Source organism: Physeter macrocephalus, chromosome 3 (genome assembly GCF_002837175.3).
Source record: "Physeter macrocephalus isolate SW-GA chromosome 3, ASM283717v5, whole genome shotgun sequence".
NCBI lineage: Eukaryota > Metazoa > Chordata > Mammalia > Artiodactyla > Physeteridae > Physeter > Physeter macrocephalus.
In genome coordinates, this window is record NC_041216.1 from 28,066,953 (window position 1) to 28,087,043 (window position 20,091).

Sequence of the window (20,091 nt, forward strand, 5' to 3'; positions counted from 1 at the left end):
CTCCCTTTTTTTCTTGATGAGTCTGGCTAATGGTTTATCAATTTTGCTTATCTTCTCAAAGAACCAGCTTTTACTTTTATTGATCTTTGCTATTATTTCCTTCATTTCTCTTTCATTTATTTCTGATCTGAGCTTAAGATTTCTTTCCTTCTGCTAACTTTGGGGTTTTTATGTTCTTCTTTCCCTAATTGCTGGTTATTTAGTAGCGTATTGTTTAGCCTCCATGCGTTTGTATTTTTTACAGTTTTTTTTTTTCCTGTAATTGATATCTAGTCTTATAGCCTTGTGGTCAGAAAAGATACTTGATACAATTTCAATTTAGGATTGTATTGCTATAAACTTCCCTCTTGAACTGCTTTTGCTGCATCCCACAGGTTTTGGGTCTTCGTGTTTTCGTTGTCATTTGTTTCTAGATATTTTTTGATTTTCTCTTTGATTTCTTCAGTGATCTCTTGGTTATTTAGTAGCGTATTGTTTAGCCTCCATGCGTTTGTATTTTTTACAGTTTTTTTTCCTGTAATTGATATCTAGTCTTATAGCCTTGTGGCCAGAAAAGATACTTGATACAATTTCAATTTTCTTAAATTTACCAAGGCTTGATTTGTGACCCAAGATATGGTCTATCCTGGAGAATGTTCCATGAATACTTGAGAAGAAAGTGTATTCTGTTGTCTTTAGATGGAATGTCCTATAAATATCAATTAAGTCCATCTTGTTTAATGTGTCATTTAAAGCTTGTGTTTCCGTATTTATTTCCATTTTGGATGATCTGTCCATTGGTGAAAGTGGGGTGTTAACGTCCCCTACTATGATTGTGTTACTGTCGATTTCCCCTTTTATGTCTGTTAGCATTTGTCTTTATTTTAAAGTCTATTTTGTCTGATATGAGAATTGCTACTCCAGCTTTCTTTTGGTTTCCCTTTGCATGGAATATCTTTTTCCATCCCCTCACTTTCAGTCTGTATGTGTCCCTAGGTCTGAAGTGGGTCTCTTGTAGACAGTATATGTACGGGTCTTGTTTTTGTATCCATTCGGCCAGTCTGTGTCTTTTGGTTGGAGAATTTAATCCATTTACATTTAAGGTAATTATCAATATGTATGTTCCTATTACCATTATCTTAATTGGTTTGGGCTTGTTTTTGTTGGTCCTTTTCTTCTCTTGTGTTTCCCACTTAGAGAAGTTCCTTTAGCATTTGTTGTAGAGCTGGTTTGGTGGTGCTGAATTCTCTTAGCTTTTGCTTGTCTGTAAAGCTTTTGATTTCTCTGTCGAATTTGAATGAGATCCTTGCTAGGTAGAGTAATCTTGGTTGTAGGTTCTTCCCTTGCATCACTTTAAATATATTGTGCCACTCCCTTCTGGCTTGCAGAGTTTCTGCTGAGAAATCAGCTGTTAACCTTATGAGAGTTCCCTTGTATGTTATTTGTTGTTTTTCTCTTGTTGCTTTAAATAATTTTTCTTTGTCTTTAATTTTTGTCAGTTTGATTACCGTGTGTCTTGGCGTGTTTCTCTCGGTTTATCCTGTGTGGTACTCTCTGTGCTTCCTGGACTTGATTAACTACTTCCTTTCCCAGATTAGGGAAGTTTTCCATTATAATCTCTTGAAATATTTTCTCAGACCCTTTCTTTTTCTCTTCTTCTTTTGGAACCCCTATAATTCAAATGTTGATGCATTTAATGTTGTCCCAGAGGTGTCTGAGACTGTCCTCAATTCTTTTCATTCTTTTTTCTTTATTCTGCTCTGTGGCAGTAATTTGCACCATTTAATCTTCCCGTTCACGTATCCGTTCTTCTGCCTCAGTTAATCTGCTATTGATTCCTTCTAGAGTATTTTTAATTTCAGTTATTGTGTTGTTCATCACTGTTTGTTTGCTCTTTAGTTCTTCTAGATCCTTGTTAAATGTTTCATGTATTTTCTCCGTTCTGTTTCTGAGATTTTGGATCATCTCTACTATCACTACTCTGAATTCTTTTTCAGGTAGGTTGCCTATTTCATCTTCATTTATTTGGTTTTGTAGGTTTTAACCTTGCTCCTTCGTCTGTAACATATTTTTTTTGTCGTTTCATTTTTTTTTTTTTTGATGGGTCGGGCTGTATTCCTGTCTTACTGGTTGTTTGGCCTGAGATGTCCAGCACTGGAGTTTGCAGGCAGTCGGATAGAGCCGGGTCTGGGTGCTGAGATGAGGACCTCCGTGAGGCCTCACTCCAACTGATATTCCCTGGGGTCTGAGGTTCTGTTAGTCCAGCGGTTTGGACTCGGAGCTCCCACTACAGGAGCTCGAGCCCGACCTCCGGCCTGGGAACCAAGATCCTGCAAGCTTCATGGCATGGTAAAAAAAAAAAAAAAAAAAAAAAAAAAAAAAGAAAGAAAGATATAAAGGAGCAGTACAATATCAAAGACTAAAATGCAAAGTAAAGTTAGAAAGATAAAAAATATATTAGGAAAAATAAAACTGTAATTGAAACAACTGGTCACTGGGGGTTCCTCTTGTCCCCTAGGTGTCTGTGGTCCCCCATCGGTGCCTGGTAGGTGCCCTAGGAGTGAGGAGACGCGAATTCGCATCTTCCTAGTACGGCACCTTGACTCCACCCCCCAGCACTGAGTCTTACGTCAATTTTTTTTTTAAGTTTAGAATTGGCTTTCAAAATCGAAGACCTTGCATGTAAATATTTAAATAATCATAAAAATTTAGGAAGAGACAGACAGGACCAGAACCAGAAAGATGACACTGATGGGGACGTAAGGGACAGACCCCTGGGGGTGTGTGTGCTGGGGAGCAACAGGCTTTGCCTTCTTCCTCCTGTGTCACCTTTGCTCCAGAGCCCATGGAGAATCCTCTCCCGATGGACGTGATGCTCCCCTCTTGTGGCTGTGACCGGGTTTCCATGTACCTGCTTGGTGCGGGTGCTGGGCTGGATGCAGGGGCCGCCGTCCCCTTCTGTCCTCACGGAGCTCACGGTCCAGGGGTCCTTCTTGATCGGGGTGGGACTTCCCTCGTGGTGCCAGCCCAGCCTGAGTTTCTGCTCATTGCCGTGCCATGCTCACGCCTATTCCTGCGTGTTTCCACATGGTTCAGAGTAAACCTAATGAAACGAGAAATGACATAGTGGGCTGTGCCCTTGCTGGATAGGAAGTCATGATAAAGGGAAGCTGAGTGCAGGGGACAGATGTCACTCTGCCTCAGGCTGTCTGTGTGCCCTGGATGGTCGGATTAGGGGATTTGTTCCTGGAGATGGTTTGGGGTAGAATTCGGACCGAAAATGAAATTTGTACTTGTTTGATCCGTTTGGTGTCTGGGCTTGGACTGAGGTGGGCTCCGGCTGTGAATCCCGTTTGAGCGATGCCCGTGCCGCCTTCTCTGCGCTTGGCCCGCGGTCTGGACCCCCTGTGGGTGAGAGGACCCTCCGGTGGTTTTGTTCTGAGCCTCTCGTTGTACAGGGGACGTCCTCCGGAAGCCTCGCCTTCAGAAGTCTGTCACGTGGTACCTGGATGATTTGTTCTTCACGATGTATCCCTCCCTGGAGAAGTTTGAGGAGGAGCTTCTGGAACTTGTGATCAGCGATCACTTCCGGGAGGTACAGTCTTGGGTCGGGGAAGTAGTCTGAACAGTGCAGGTGGCAACGGCAGGCGGAGCTGGGGAGCTCCTGGCCTCTCAAGCCCCCAGGTGGGTGGTCCAGCCCCTGGTGACACCTGTGGTCCTGTCTTTCGTCTCTTTGTGGCTGAAGAGGGTCACTAGCCCATTGTCTTTATTTAAAAAAATTTTTTTAGAATTTTTATTCTTTGGCTGGGTCACGTGGCATGTGGGATGCGGGATCTTAGTCCCGTGACCAGGGATCGAACTCAGGCCCCCTGCATTGGAAGAGCGGAGTCTTAACCACTGGACCACCAGGGAAGTCCCACTAGCCCGTTGTCTTAACTTTGATATTGACGAGGGTGCTGTTATCCTGAGACATTAATTAGCCTTCACTTCGATGTAATTTAATCAATCCTCATTTAAAAGTAAATTAAATCACCAAATGAGCATATAGGAAAACCTGTAAAATTATCCACATTTACAAGGGACGTTTTGAGGATATTTCCAAGGAGACGACTAGGGATCTCAACCACTTTGCCCCATCCAAGCAGTTTACTGTGAGCGGCGCTCCCCCGACACTGCTCAGTTTTGCCTGCGTGACGCCGTCCTGCAGACTCCGCGCTGTGATGCCTCGTGCCCACTGTGGGCCTTTGAACACACGGCCCGCTGTCCTGCATGTTCTTCATCTGGATCCGTGCACCACCCCTCTCAGGTTTCAGGTCTCAGGGCAGACCTGTTGCCCTGAGGGGCTGCCCCGCCCAAGCTGCAGGCAGCTTCCCCCTTCCTCCCTGCCAGGCGCGCTCTCTGGCGCATCACCCTGCTTCGTTTCTCTGGGTGCTTGGCCCTCTCGGAGAGCACCTGGTTTCCTTACTGTTTATGAGTGGATTGTCGGTCCCTCTCTGGAGTATTTGCACCAGGAGGACAGGGACTTGGTTTGCTTTACCATCGCACCTGATGTGCCTAAAACAGTCGGCACGTAGTAGGTCTTTAACATGTATTTGTGAGAATGAATGATGCAGTCAGTGGGTGCCCGTCCTCGTAGTCTGTGAAGTTAGCAAATTATTGACACACACACACACGAATGTGTGTACACGCACGAATAAGGTGGTCTTTTCTTTTGCTCTCTACCCGTTCTTGAAAATGTTGCTCCACGTAATGTAGTCTCATGTGAAACAGAAACACAAAGCAGAGAAGAGGATTGAAATAGCATCATAGATTTTCTTGGCATAGTTCCTGCTGTTTTCTTATTGCTCAGAAAAGATTGTCTGAGGGTAGAAAGATGTTTAAGAGAAGCATTGTTGAATTTTATATATTCCTATAAAGATCACTTTATTATGTGTTTTTACTCTCTTTGTATTTTTGTTCCCATCCAACCGGCAGATACTCCGTTATCACCTTCGTTTTATTTTCATCACTCAGAGGCTAATGGGCTGAATTTACGTCTGTTCAGCATGATTAATGGGCAGTGAAGAAAACTCGAAAATTCAGGGATCATTTTGCAACCATCACATAATTTAATAAACAATAACAGCCTGGAGGAATATCCTTGCTCATTTGTTAGGGTGCCTGTACATTTTGTTTTGTTAAGATGAAAACACTTTGATATCCAGGGATCACTTTGAGGCAGACCTACTGCCTAAATATGCCCACTCTTGCTGTGGCCCTGTCCGCCCCAAGGCTCAGGTGTCTGAGCTGGGGGAGGGCAGAGGTGTTGAAGCTCGCTGTGTTCAGCCTCCGTCAGTGCCTGCCCTTGACTCCGGGACCTCTCACTTCTTGGAGCCCCCTTGGAGCTCACTTCCTCTCACTGTTGGAGGTGCTAGGGCCCCTGGTTGCTGGTTTGCTGAGTCTTGAGAACATTGTAGCTCAACCTTGGAAACCCGGAGCGAGAGTTAGCTGATTCAGGCACCTGAGGGATGTATTACTCTACAAGATGATGCTGCTGCGTGAGAAATCCCCAAAGGACCTAGAAAACGCCCTAAGGCCGGTCTGCTCTGATTGGATGGTGCTTCACTAAGCTGCATCTGGTCTGGAATGTCTGAAACCTCTGTTCTAGTTTCTTCTCTCTGCTGGGAGCTTTTCTGGCGAGCTCCCTCCCCCCTCCGCGCCGACCTTATCCTGTGCCATGTGTGCTTTTCCCAGGCGGGCAGCCTGCTGGACAGCGGTGCCCTGGAGATCTTGGAGCGGCGCCTGTGCGTGGGCGTGCACAACGGGCTGGGCTTCGTGCAGAGGCCACAGGTGGTGGTGCTGGTGCCTGAGCTGGAGGTGGCCTTGACGCGCTCTGCCAGCTTCAGCCGGAAAGTTGGCGCCTCTTCGAAGGCCAGGTATGTCCCCCGGGCTCCCAGGTCGCGGCCCGCGTGGCGTTGGGAGGTGCGGGTGGGCACCTGACCAGGGATCAGAGTGAAAGGCGGTTGTTCTCACACGTGAGGTGTGCGCTCATCCGCCTGGGTTCTCCGCCGGTGCCTTTGATTTTCCTCTTGCTTAATCCTCCCCGTCAGGAGCGGACCTCAGTGTTGTGAGGTTGGAAAGATCCTGGTGTTTGTGCCGCGACAGGTTTTGGAGTTAGCATGACAGGTGCTTCCAGCTACGGAGCCCTGGCATGCTTTCCTCCAGATGCGCCCTGGGATCCCTTTCTCACATGACGCAGAACCAGAGGGCAGTAAGTTCTGCTGCCCTGTTCAGTCCTGTGCTGCTCAAATCACAATCAGAGACGTCGCCTAGGGGTTCCATACGTGAAGCTGGACGGAAGCCGGCCTTGGAGGGGGCGCCTCCCTTGGAGGGGGCACCTCCCTGGAGACCCTCCATCCCCCTGATGCCAGTGCTGGCAGTTTGGGAAAGTGTTGATTGCGGCACCTAAGCAAGGCTCTGCTTTCGGAAATTGCCTTGATGGCCAAACACCCAGAAGAGCTCAGGGCCGTTGCTTGGGGGACTCACTGTACCAGACTGTAGCAGCGGCGCCCGGTGCCGCGGCGCCGGAGCTGATGGTGGGGTGGGGTGCCGGGTGGCAGGAGCACTGCCTGACGTGCCCCCTCTGTGTGTTCTCGGCCCAGATCTGGAAACCACACTCTGGTCTTGAGAAGCCGCCTCCAGCTCCCTGAGATGGTCTGTCACCCCGCGTTCACCATCGTCTTTCAGCTGGAGTACGTGTTTAACAGCCCTTCGGGAGCGGACGGCAACGTAAGAACCATCAGCTTGTTTCGCGTGCCGCCTGGCGACGGGCTCCATGCACGCAGAATAAGCATAGTCACCATTAATTTTTCTTCCGTTAAAAGCAGTGTAATTGTTATTAACAGTATAGATAACAAGCGTGGAACGTGATTCTAGAAAACACTTGTTCCAAGTGATAGCTTTGTTCTAATCGTTTCCCTTCCTTATGGTAATAGTACATACATTCTGCTGGCAGATGGTATAAGCAGTTCAGTGGGCATCATGCATCCTAATATCATTAATTCATAATTATTGAATCAATAAGTATTTTGAAAAAATGAGACCATTTTAATGCATTTTTCAAATGATACTAAGTGTAGTAAAGCTTGAATCTGCACAAGAAATGAATGTTGAATGAATGAGTGGACTTCGTATGTGGCCACATCAGAACCAAGAGTAAGAATTTATAGGGTTCAGTTGGAAGAAATGTAACAAAGAGACGTCATTTACATCATTGATGCAGATTTTTCGGAAAACCCCAGTCATGCTATTCTTAAGATTCAGATTTTTGTTTGAAAAAGCAAATATCAATTTAACAAGTAAATTAAAAATAAAAAAAAGGCCAACAAGACACCTTCTGTGGTGGTCAGTCTGCCTGCATCACCGTGCAGCTGAGGGAAGAGCAGGGGACTGAGAGCGGTCTTGGGGGGCCTTTGGAAGGAGAATGGGGTGTCGGCACAGCTGCTGTGTTAGTTCCTGATCTCCTCTGGTAGCAGGGAACTGACCTCTCTGATGTCCGTACCTCGTCGTGTAATTCAGAGTCCTAATCAGGTGAACGGACCCAGAGGCAGGTATTCTGAGTATAGCCGAACGGATGAGTTGTTCTCACAAAGCTCTTGTTCCCAGCTCTGCTTTTCTTTCTTTGTTAACAGAAATTTCAGCTAAAATGCAACTGTATTCAGATGTGCTTGTCTGCCCCGGGGCAGGCATTCCGGGCCTGGGGTGGAGCTTTACCAGGAGGGAGGGGCTTCTGGGCCTTCCCCATCCTGGGGGGAAGTTCACCGGCTCGGGTGCAGCATCCCTGGTGCTGCCACTGGGCGCGGGCAGGGGGTCGGTACGGAGGGAGCCCCTGAGGATCAGTGGGCCTGGCTCTCCACTCACTTACATTTAGATTGTGTCCCCTCGAGAGCGTTAATTACAAATCGCTTGTGATAATAAAGCCTGTGTCCTGAAACCTTTATGTCTTACCCGACACTTGATTGTTATTTTTTAACTCTTCACTGAAATGCTTCGCCGCTGACAGGTGGATCTGCCACACGCTGTTGCTTGTGGAGCTCTTGGAATGTGGCTTGAAATAGCTCATCAGTTCTTTTTGATATGGAGGTTTATCTTAACATGGAATATTGGATTCCGTTTTCCTGTCATCAAGTGTACTTTCTTCAGTGTAATCTGGAGAGGAAATGTTCCTGTGTCTGCAATGATTTTCCGCACAAATTACTTGCTGCGTGGAACATTGAGGATGGGTTAGCATTCCGGGGTTGAAAGCCGGATCAGGCAGTCCCACCACAACCAGACTCAGATGTACAGGAGAAAACAAGCCTGATGCTGTCGACGTGGGCTCTCGCTCCTTCCCCCAGGAGTGTCCCAGGAGGGGACGCGGCCCACAGGGCCTCCTGCAAGGTCAGGGCTCGGCCCCGGAGGGACGGGTCGCAGCTGGCATGCTCCTGCTTCCCTTTGCAGTCCATTATGGAGCGTGTCTTCGGGGGCATTCAGCCTGCAAATTCCTTTCTCCCTTTTCTTTCCTTTTAAAAAACTCTATATGATGGACGTTTCAAGTGTAAACAAAAGCAGACCGGATAGTAAAATAAGCCCCAAGGAGCTTCAGCAGTTACCGACTTTGTGGACAGTCTTGTTTTGTCCATACCCTCTTGCACAACCCATTTTGGTTCATTTTGGAGCAAATTCCAGTCATAATTGCATCTGTTTTGATTATTGTAAACATTTCGGCAGGTACATTCTTTTCTTTAAGACCTGTTTAATTATAGAGAATTTCAAATATAAAGATAGAAGTGTACGATAAACCCAATGAATGTACCCATCGCCAGTCTCAGAAGTTATCAGCTCATGGCCAGCCTTGTCTCTGCCTTTCTTTCCTGTCCCCATTCCTCCCAGATTACTTTAGAGCAAATCCTAGACCCTGTGTCATTTCCTCTGTGGACAATGCAGTAGATCTTTCCAAAAGATGGGGGTAAAACCTCCCTGCCATACCATCGTCACACCTCAAAAACGAAAACAAAATTCTCGGTATCATCAGTCACCCAGCCTGCCTGGGTGTATGTTTTAAGTATTTTCCGTAATCAGAAATAGACCTTTGTGAGACTGTTCACTTTCAAGTGTTTATCTAGATCAGCAAGAGGCCATCTGGGCTAATAGTGTCTCCAGTCTATACCCAGTCACCTGAGTCTCAGAGGATTTTTTTGGTCCTGAATATTTTGGTAGTCATTAGACACAAACTAGAAAAAAGTTTTGAGAAGACACACCCCTTGTTTGTAATCTGTTAGCCAGAATGACTAACGCCTTTTTGATTTGTCTTTGGGTTAACTGTTCTTCTGATCCAGACAACGTACCTTCTAGAAACTTGAGTCCATGGGGACAGTGCACCCACAGCAGATGGCCTGTTTGGAAATGCCGTGAGCTTTGCGAGTGTGGCCTCCAGAAATGTTTGCTGTTTGAATAAAGCTGATAAAGCAGACTGCCTAGAACATAGGAGTGACGTGGAAAGAAGGTAGCTGTAAAAATAACCAGACCCAGTGTCCTTTGCTGCGTTTTTATGTCAGAATAAGCGCACATTGCCACGGGGCTGCCAGGGGTCAAACGAGCTCTTTTCTGGGGAGTAACATAGCAAAATAACCCTCTCCCACATCTCTGGGAGGTAAAACTCTAATTTATTTATATATTTGCTAGTATTCTTTGAACAAAACAAGTTCATATAACAGAGATTTGAGTTCTTAACATAGGTATCGTGCCTGGATTTACTCTGAAAATTACATAAATTTAAACTTTCTAGAACTTGGAAATACAGATGTCTTGAGGGTTCTCTGGAGAGCTTTCAAAATAACCCTGCCTGGGACCCTGGAGCGAGGTCCGTGTCCTGATTGAGTCACCTTGCAGCTGTACACACATTTCAGCCATACATCTCGCTGTGCTGCAGCTTGAGGCTGTCACCATCAGAGTACCCCCAGAGGGGGCAGGACCTGCTGAGTTTCCGACTGTCTGCTTAGGTGGAGGTTGCTAAAGAAGAGGGAATTGGTGCAGAGTGTTCTATTTTGTCCTGAATGTTGGGTTTCCCTTATGGTTTTAGGAAAGAGAACAACTCACTTTTAAAAAATTGTTTTTTTTAAAATTTGTCTTTTTAAAAAAAATATTTTTTCATTGAGAAGAAATTCACATAACCTAATATGATTTTTAAAGTGTCCAATTCAGTGGTATTCTGACTTGCTTGTTTTTTTAAATGCCTTTTTTTCTTGTGGGAAAATACACATAAAATTTACCATCTTAACCATTTTAAAGTGTACAGTCAGTGGTGTTAAGTACATTCACATTGTTGTACAACCATCACCACCATCCATCCCCATAACTCTTTCCATCTGGTAAAACTGAAGCTCTGTGCCCATTAAACAAACTCTCCATTCTCCCCTCCTGCTAGCCCCTGGGAACCATGATTCTACTTTCTGTCTTTATGATTTTGACTGTTCTAAGTACCACATGTAAGTAGAATCATACAGTATTTGTCCTTTTGTGACTGACTTATTTCACTTAGTATAAGTCTTCAAGGTTCACCCATGTTGTAGCATATCTTAGAACTTCCTTCCTTCTTAAGGCTGAATAATATTCCATTGCATGGATAGACCGCACTTGGGTTGCTTCCATGTTTTAGCTATTGAGAACAGTGCTACTGTGACCATGGGTGTACAAGTATCTCTTTGAGACCTGCCTTCAATACTTTTTGTGTATATACCCAAAAGTGGAATTACTGGATCATATGGTAATTCTATTTTTAGCTTTTGACGAGGCACCATTCTGTTGTCTACAGTGGCTACACCATTTTACATTCTCACCAACAGTCCACGTCCTTGCCAAAGCTCATTGCTTTCTATTTTATGGATAGGAGCCATCCTAATGGGTGTGAGGTAGTATCTCATTGTACTTTTGATTTGCATTTACCTAGCGATTAGTGATGTTGACCATCTTTTCATATGCTTCTTGGCCATTAGTGTGTCTTATCTGGAGAAATGTCTAGGTTTTTTGCCAGTTTCTTATTGGGTTGTGGAGTTTTCTGTATATTTTGCATATCAATCCTTTATCAGATATATGATTTGCAAATATTTTCTCCCATTCTGTGGTTTCCCTTTTCACTCTGTTGATACTCATTTCACTTCCAGCCTGTATGTGTCTTTGGTTCTCAGGTGGGTCTCTTATAGACAGTGTATAGTTGGATCATGTGTTTTTATCCATTCTGCCAGTCTCTGCCTTTTGATTGGAGAGTTTTATCCATTTACATTTAAAGTAATTTCTGATAAGGCAGGACTTACTTCTGTCATTGTGTTATTTATTTCTATGTGCTTTACAGTTTTTTTTTTTTTTTTGGTCCCTGCATTACTGTTTTTCTTTTGCATTTGGTTGATTTTCTTTGAAGTGAAATGTTTAAAGTCCTTTCTCATTTCTTTTTGTGTATATTCTATAGCTCAGTTCTTTGTGGTTATGGAGACTACATTTAGCATCCAGAAGTTGTAACACTAATTTGAATTTGTACCACCTTAATTTCAATAACATACAAAAACTCTGTTCATTTGTAGCACCATCTCCCACCCTTTCGGTTGTTGATGCCACAGTATTACATCTTTATACATTGTGTGCCCAAAACATAAAATAATAATGCTTTTCAATGTGTTATTCTCTTAAATTATGTAGAAAACGAGATATGGAGTTACAAACCAAAGTTGTAGTAGCTTTTACACTAATAATTTGTTTTTTTCCTTTATATGTATTAGTGTTTTAAATCATGTAGACAACAAAAAAAGCAGTAACAAGCCACTGTTTCAGTAATATTAGCTTTTATAATTGTCCGTATATTTACCTTCATTGAGATCTTTTTTTTACCATATGGCTTTGAGTTACTGTCTAGTGTCCTTTCATTTCACCCTACAGGACTCCCTTGAGCATTTCTTGCAAGCAGGTCTAGTGATAATGAACTCCTTCAGCTTTTGTTTATCTAGGTATGTCTTAATTTCTCCCTCACTTTTGAAGGAGAGTTTTGCCAGATATAGGATTCTTGGTTGACAGTTTTGTTTTCCTTTTAGCTCTTTGGTATGCTGGCTCACTGTCTCTGGCCTCAAGTTTCTGATGAGAAATGTGCTGATAATCTTATTAAGGATCCCTTGTATGTGACAGTTTGCTTCTCTCCTTGCTTTCAATTTTTGCTCTTTGAATTTGTCTTTTGAAAGTTTGATTACAGTGTATCTCAGTGTGGATCTCTTCAGGTTCATTGAGCTTCTTGGATGTTTATATTCATGTCTTTTATCAAATTTGGGAGGTTTTCAGCCATTATTTCTTCAGATACTCTCTCTGCCCCTTTCTCTCGCTTGTCTCCTGGGACTCCCATGATGTTTATATTGGTCCAGTTGATAGTGTCCCATAGGTCCCTTAAGTTCTTTCTGCTTTTTTTTCAATTTTTTTTTCTTTTTCAGACTCAGTAATTACCGTTGTTCTGTCTTCAAGTTCATTGATTCTTTCTTCTGTGTGTTCAAATCTGCCTTTGAATCCCTCCAGTGAATTTTTCATTTTTGGTTATTGTAATTTTCAGCTCCAGAATTTCTTTTTAGGTTTTCTGTCTCTTTATTGATAGTTCCACTTTGTTCATACAGAGTTTTCGTGATTTTCTCCACATCTTCCTTTAGTTCTTTGAGCATCTTTAAGACAGTAGTTTTAAGGCCTTTGTCTAGTATATCTACCATTAGGTCGTTTTCAGGGACAGTTTCTGTTGATTTATTTTTTCCTTTGAATGGGCCATCCCTTTCTGTTTCTTTGTATGCCTTGTGCTTTTGTTTTTGTTGGTGAACACTGGACATTTGGGTCTAATAATGTGGCATCTCTGGAAATCAGATCTGCCCATACCCCAGGGTTTGCTGTTTTTTATTACTATCCTTGTTTTTTTTTTGAATTTCTATGGGCTTTCTGTGTGCTGAGGATCATCCAGAGGTATAAACTTAAGTTCTTCTTAGGTCTTTTCTGAGCCTGTGCCTTTCCCTGGGCATAGATGGTCACTTTCTAATTTCCCACATACATGCAGTTGTTTTTGAATGTCTGAGTCTTTAATGTCTGGCTCCCAAAAGAGGAAAAAGAAAAATGAAGGTGGAAAAGGCTCTGAGCCTTCAAATCTTCTGCAGCTGGAGGGAAAGTGCAACAACACTGGTGCATTCCCCTTTCCTGTACCTCTGTGATCAGAAGCAGCAATCAGAGCATAGATGGGTGGGTTAGGGAGGGTGAGAGGGAAATGTAAGAGGGAGGAGATATGGCATATATGTATACACATAGCTCATTCACTTTGTTATACAGCAGAAACTAACACACCATAACTAAACCAATTATACTCCAATAAAGATGTTAAAAAGAAAATCAGTGGCCATGGCTCACGGGCCCAGCCGCTCCGCGGCATGTGGGATCCTCCCAGACCGGGGCACGAACCCACGTCCCCTGCATCGGCAGGCGGACTCTCAACCACAGTGCCACCAGGGAAGCCCTGTAAGTTTTTAAAGAAATAAAATAAAAAGTTTTTGACAGAACAAAATAAAGTCCTACTATGCCTTTGAAAAAAAAACCAGTGTGAAGAAAATGAAAAGGCAAGCCACAGACTGAAAAAATATTCACAATCTATGTATCTGACAAAGAACTTATATCCAAAATATATAAAAGAAACTCCTACCCACACAATGAAAAAGGCAAACAACCCAAAACAATGGAATGACCACTTGACAAAGGCAGATTGGGAACAGCCAACAAACACACAAACAAGTACACAGTATCACTGGTCACCAAGGAAATGCAAAGGAAAGCCACAGTCACAACCCCTAAAGTGCCTAAAATTAAAATGACGAGCAAAATCAAATGCTGGTGAGCATGCGGAGCGACTAAGCTCTCAGACAGCGCTGGCGCAGCCACTGGAAAAGCTGGCGTCGCTTAGAAGGAAAGCATGCACCTATCTGTGACCCAGCAACTCTGCTCCACAGTATCTACCAAAGAGAAATGAAAATATACGTCCATAAAAAGACTTGCCCAAGAACGTTTCGGGCAGCTCAATTCATAAAGTAGAAAAGCCCACCAACCGAAAAATGAAGAAACAAATTCATAGGACAGAAAACTCAGCAATAAAAATGAATGAACCGGGACTTCCCTGGTGGCGCAGTCATTAAGAATCCGCCTGCCAATGCAGGGGACATGGGTTCAAGCCCTGGTCCAGGAAGATCCCACGTGCCACGGAGCAACGAAGCCCCTGTACCACAACTACTGAGCCGGCGCTCTAGAGCCCGCGAGCCACAGCTACTGAGCCCGCAAGCCACAACTACTGAGCCCACGTACCTCAACTACTGAGGCACGCGTGCCTGGAGCCTGTGCTCCGCAACAAGAGAAGTCACCGCAATGAGAAGCCCATGCACCACAACAAAGGGTAGCCCCCCCAGGGCTTCCCTGGTGGCGCAGTGGTTGAGAGTCCGCCTGCCGATGCAGGGGACACGGGTTCGTGCCCCGGTCCGGGAAGATCCCACGTGCCGCGGAGTGGCTGGGCCCGTGAGCCATGGCCGCTGAGCCCGCGTGTCTGGAGCCTGTGCTCTGCAACGGGAGAGGCCACGACAGTGAGAGGCCCGCGTACCGCAAAAAAAAAACAAAAACCAAAAAACTTACAGACAAGTTGCAGAAATACAGAAAATAGTGGTTTAGTCTTGGTCCAGTTTCACTGACTGAATACATTTGCCCCATTTGCTTTATTTGCACTTGCTCATGTTTCCTCCTTCCCTCCCCGTGTGTGTGTGTGTGTGCGCGCGCGTGTGCACGTGTGTGCATGTATGTAGACTCACACACGTATTTTTTCTGAACCACTTGAGAGTAAACTGCAGACATCATGCTCCTGACCCCTAAATGCCTCCGTGCCTCCTCAAGATTGAGGGTGTCCCCTGTGTAGCATCAACTCCATGCCCCCATCTCCCATCCGCCTTTCGGTACTTCCCATCCGTCCAGCCGTGTCCTTTGCCGTGTTTCTCTCAGTACAGGACCCAGTGCAGGATCACGTGGCTCTGTGGTTTCCTTCAACCTGGATCAGCTCCACAGCCTTTCTTTGTCTTTTTAAGACATTGTTTTTTATGCCATATTCGCCCTCCTTTAAAAAATGTCCTAGAGAGGAAGTTCCTTGTTTTGGGTTTGCTGATGTTCCCTCCTGGTGGAGTCGGGTCGTGCGTCCCGGCCGGACACGTGTGAGGCGTGTCCCCAGGGTCTCACGCCCGCAGGTGCAGGTGTGTGCTGTCCATCTGAACCTCGCTGGCCTTGTTAACGCTGGTCGTCTGGTTGGATGTTGTGTGGTGTCTCCACTGTGGACTTTACTGTTTTTCTCCTTGCAGCTAATCAGCAGACCACGCGGAGGCCCTTTAAGCCGCGCAGATACCTGCTCCTCGTCTGAATGTCCCCGTAGGTTGGCATCCATCGCTGCCTCTCTCAGAAGCATGATTGCCAGCTCCAGCCTTTCCCCCACATGGCTTTCTACTGTCCAGAACCCTCCCTTGTCCCCTACGGATGGACTGATTGATTGATTCCGCCATTGAGTCCATATTGGTATGGACTTCTGGATCCCTATTTTTAAAATGACCACCCCTAATTATTTTTGGTGTTCAGATTGTCCCATACTTAGCCAGAGTCCCTTCAGGCTGTGTCCCTGTGACATCCCCCGTCATGTTTTGTTGTTGGAGCGTTTTCTGGCTTTCTGGCAGAAGATGCTTCAGGCTCATCTTACCTCTTCCCTGTTCCAGCTCTGGAATCAGCCATTTATGCGGGGAGCTGTGGTTTACCACCTCTTCCTTTTCCTAAAACCCTTTTTATTTTGGGAAAGTTTTAGGTTTACAGAAAAACAGCGAAGATAGTGCAGAGAGATCCCATATACCCATCCCCAGTTTCCCCTGTTATTAACGTCATCAGGGTGGTACGTTTGTCACACCTAATGAACCAGTACTGATGCATTGTTACTAACCGAAGTCCATACTTTAGGTAAGTCGAATTTCCTTACCTAATGTCCTTTTCTGCTCCAGGACCCCATCCAGGAGGCCACGTGACATTTAGTCGTCATGTCTCCTTAGGCTCTTCTGGACTGCGACGGCTTCTCAGACTCTCCTTGGTGTTGATGAGCCCTGGCTCTTTTGAAAGGGGAATGTGTTAGAATCCAGGTCTGGGCGCTGGGATTGTCTTGGTTTCTAAGCCCGCTCAGTGGACAGAGCCAGGACAGTTTACATATGGAAACACACATGCACGTATATGCGCACACACAGGTACGCATGCATACACATACTTAACTAGACGCACACACACGTACACGCATCCGCGTGCACGCACACGGCTCAGGAGTTGAGCTGTTGCTGAGCCCCACCCACCTGGCGGGGCGCCCCAGGCTTCGCCTTCCATGTCTGCACCTCTCCTTCCACAGAGAAGCCTGGCTCCCAGTACCGTCTGCATGGCAACCCGCTTGCTCAATCCTAGGATGCACCGAAAGTAACCTCAGGGTAGCTTCACCCAGACAGCTGTCAGAAACAAACCTACCAGGCAGAGCTCAGGGTTCATTAGCGGCCGAGACCCAGGGGAGCAGCCAGTGTTGTCCTGGGTCCCTTGGCTCGGCCTCTTCTGCGTGTTCACACTGCTCATCCGAATGCAGTCGGGTCCTTCTGTTTCTCTTTGCTTTCAGTTTTGTAGTTATTTCCCCTGCCCGTCCTTATTGCGTTAGTTTTGTTTTTTGAATATAAAGAACACAAATACAGTTTTGAAAGTCAAAGTTCTACCAAAAGGTGGTCCGAGAAGGGTCTCCTGGTGGGAGCCAGCTCTGTTGCCCGGGGCCCCTCCTTCCTGCGCTGCTTTGTGCGAATATCACAGATGTGTGGGTGTTGACTCAGCTCCCCTTTACACACGGGGTGGTGGCGGGGAGCAGACCTGTGCGTGGGCCTCGCGGCTGGTTGCGTCTTCTCCCCGGCCCAGCTCACCCTGGCAGTCCCACCCGGCAGTGCACCCTCCCCGCTCCTTTTTGCAGCTGCACTTGCTCCATTGTGCTCTGCAGTTTATTTGCCCGCTTACCTATATTTGGATATTCAGATAGTTTCCAGTACTTTGCAGCTGTAAGTGGTGCTGAGATGAATGGTCTTGTGAGTGTGCACTTTTGTATTGTAGGAGGGGCACCTTCAGGGTGAGTTCCTAGAAGCGGGTTTGCTGGATTGGAGGTTAAATGTATATATTGTGTTGTTAGCTGTTGTGCAGTTTCTCCAGAGGGGTTGCACGCTGTTCTGTTCTCACTGGCAGTGTCCTGGGGGAACTTGTCTCCCCACTGGCTCACCAATAGTTGCATTGTCAGGCTTTTGAGTTCTGCTAATCTGATGGGCAAGAAATGGTATCACAGTATAGTTGAATTTGCATTTCTCTGATTATAAATGAAGTTGAACATGTTTTCATATGTGTGTGAGTTGTCCATTCATGTCTTTTGCCCATTTTTCTGTAGTGCTCTTGCACCTTGTCATCAAATGTTAAGAGCTCTTTGTATGTTAAGGATATTTTCTCGCTTTATCTGAGACATATATGGCAGATATTTTCTCCCGGTTTTGTCATTTGTCTTTTTTTTCCCCTCGTCCCTGATTTTTTTGGGCCACGTGTCTTAGTCTGCTCAGGCTGCTGTAACAAAATGCCGTATATTGGGTGGCTTAAACAACAGACATGTATTTCCTGCAGTTCTGGAGGCTGGAGGTCCAGGATCAAGGCGCCTGCAGATCTGGTTCCTGGTGAGGCCTCTCTTCCTGGTTTGTGGACACCACCCTCTCGCTGTGTGCTCACGTGGCCTTTCAGTGGTGTATGTGTGTGGAGGGAGAGGGGGAGCTCTCTCTTTCTCTCCTTATGAGGGCACTCATCCCACCATGGGGGCCCCACCGTCATGACCTCATCTAAACCTAAGTACCTCCCAAAGGCCCACCTCCAGATGCCATCACTTTGGAATTAGGGCTTCAATGTATGAATTTTGGGGAACACAAACATTCAGTCCGTAACATCATGTGAACTTCAAAATTTTTTGATGCAGTCAAATGTATCAGTCTTTCTTTCGTTGTATCTGGATTTTAAGTCATAGTTAAAAAGCCTTTCCCTACTCCTATAGAAGAATTTATCCGTGTTTTCTCCTAGTACGTGTATAGTTTCAATTTTTATGTTTAGCTGTCGTTTGTGGTGTGAGGAATGGATCTAATTTTATCTTTTTCCAGTGGCCGTGCAGTTGTCCCGTTACTACTTATTAAAAAGTCCTTCTGTGCTGCAGTGATTTAAGATGCCTCTTAGTCATACGGCAGATCTCCGTTTATACTTCCATCTGCTTCTAGACCTTTATTCTGCCCGTGGCTGCTCTGTTTCTGTGCTGGGACCACAGCGTCACGGCCCCGAGGCTGCTGGGTCTCTCGGTGGTGGGTGTGGCCTGCAGCCCCTCCCCTTCTTGGCTCTTAACTTCTCTTCCCACGTTTGCTTTTCCCGAGGAACTTCAGCATCAACAGGTCTAGCTCCATAAAGAGAGCTCGTTGGCATTTTTATTGGGATTGCATTAAATTTATTAATTTGTGACGTCCTAACCAGGAAGAAGGGAAGTCTTTCTGTTGGTCCACTTCTGTTTTTGTGTCTCTGGGGAGTGATTTTAAATATAGGTTTACAATGTAGATTTTAAACAGTTGAACAGCTGTTACTAAGTTTGTTCACAGATATTTCATTTCTGTGCTGCTCTTGTAAGTGGGATTTTCTCTTGCATGTGTTCTGGATCTTCTTTTTTTGTGGACAGTCATGAAACAGTTTTATTTTTTATTTATTTATTTATTTATTTATTTTTTACCAGCGCTTTATATAGCTCTTGTCGTGTACCTCACTTTTTAGAATTACGCTTCGTTTTGACGTCATTACAGATTCACATGCTGCTGTAGGAAATAAGCAGAGCGATCCCATGTCCTCTTTACCGCCTGTCCCCAGTGGCAACGCTGTTTCTTGGTTTCAAGTCCCGCTGGCCGACTTTTTCTTTCAGGTCTCGCATCCTCCGCACGGCCTCAGCCTGGCGGGCATGGAGGCCGTTCCCCTCCGTCCCTCTCCCCTGCGTTCCCTCGCCTGCCCCGTGTGTTTCTCTGTTGCCCGCTTCTCTCCCGCTGTGCCCAGGACTTCACGGTGCCCTGGGGGTTGGGGTAGGGGTGGCAGCAGACAGCTTCAGGCTCTACTCCTTCCCCGGGTGGCAACTCCGAACGCAAGCGAGCTGCCTTGTCCTGAGAGCCCACTAGGAACCCCTCATAGAAAGGCTGGGGCTGCCCTCCGTGCATCCCTTCCGTGCAGTAGCCGTCATTCCAGGCCGTGGAGGTGCCTGTTGACCTGCACTGGGGTCACGGCCCCGCGGAGCAGAGGTGCCCCCGGGGAGGGATGCCAGGCTACCAAGCCCGAGCCGCGAGGTCAAGGGCTCTGGAGGGCCCCGTGGAGCAGAGGTGCCCCCGGGGAGGGATGCCAGGCTACCAAGCCTGAGCCGCGAGGTCAAGGGCTCTGTAGGGCCCGTGGAGCAGAGGTGCCCCCGGGAGGGATGCCAGGCTACCAAGCCTGAGCCGCGAGGTCAAGGGCTCTGGAGGGCCCCGCGGAGCAGAGGTGCCCCCGGGAGGGATGCCAGGCTACCAAGCCCGAGCCGTGAGGTCAAGGGCTCTGGAGGGCCCCGTGGAGCAGAGGTGCCCCCGGGAGGGATGCCAGGCTACCAAGCCCGAGCCGTGAGGTCAAGGGCTCTGGAGGGCCCCGCGGAGCAGAGGTGCCCCCGGGAGGGATGCCAGGCTACCAAGCCCGAGCCGCAAGGTCAAGGGCTCTGGAGGGCCCAGTGGGAGATGCGAGGAGGGAAGCGGGCCCCGGCAAGGGGCCGGTTCTCCAGGGGAAGCAGATGCCAAGTCCCTGGAGCGTCCGTGCTCTGGCCGCTGGGCTGCAGACTCCGAAGGGCAAGAGGCTGCACGCCTGTCCACCTGGCCAGCCACGGCCCCAAGCTCAGGACGGGTTCCCTATTGCTTCTTTCAGCTCCTGTTGAGTTGATATCTTTTT

The 20,091-nt window shown here is 46.5% G+C and overlaps 1 protein-coding gene across 4 annotated transcripts in view; it reads left to right on the forward strand.

Moving 5' to 3' along the window:
• The window catches only part of NPHP4 (nephrocystin 4), a 163,049-nt gene that overhangs the window by 42,708 nt on the left and 100,250 nt on the right, over positions 1–20,091 (forward strand). For all 4 annotated transcript variants that reach the window (XR_008616963.1, XR_003679210.2, XM_024125612.3 and 1 more), the window contains exons 7-9: positions 3,438–3,574; positions 5,713–5,894; positions 6,621–6,747. Coding sequence is in view for 2 of the 4 variants with exons in the window: in XM_024125612.3 (XP_023981380.1) it covers positions 3,438–3,574; positions 5,713–5,894; positions 6,621–6,747 (446 nt within the window). In the remaining 2 variants the exon portion in view is untranslated. The remainder of the gene's footprint in view (positions 1–3,437; positions 3,575–5,712; positions 5,895–6,620; positions 6,748–20,091) is intronic.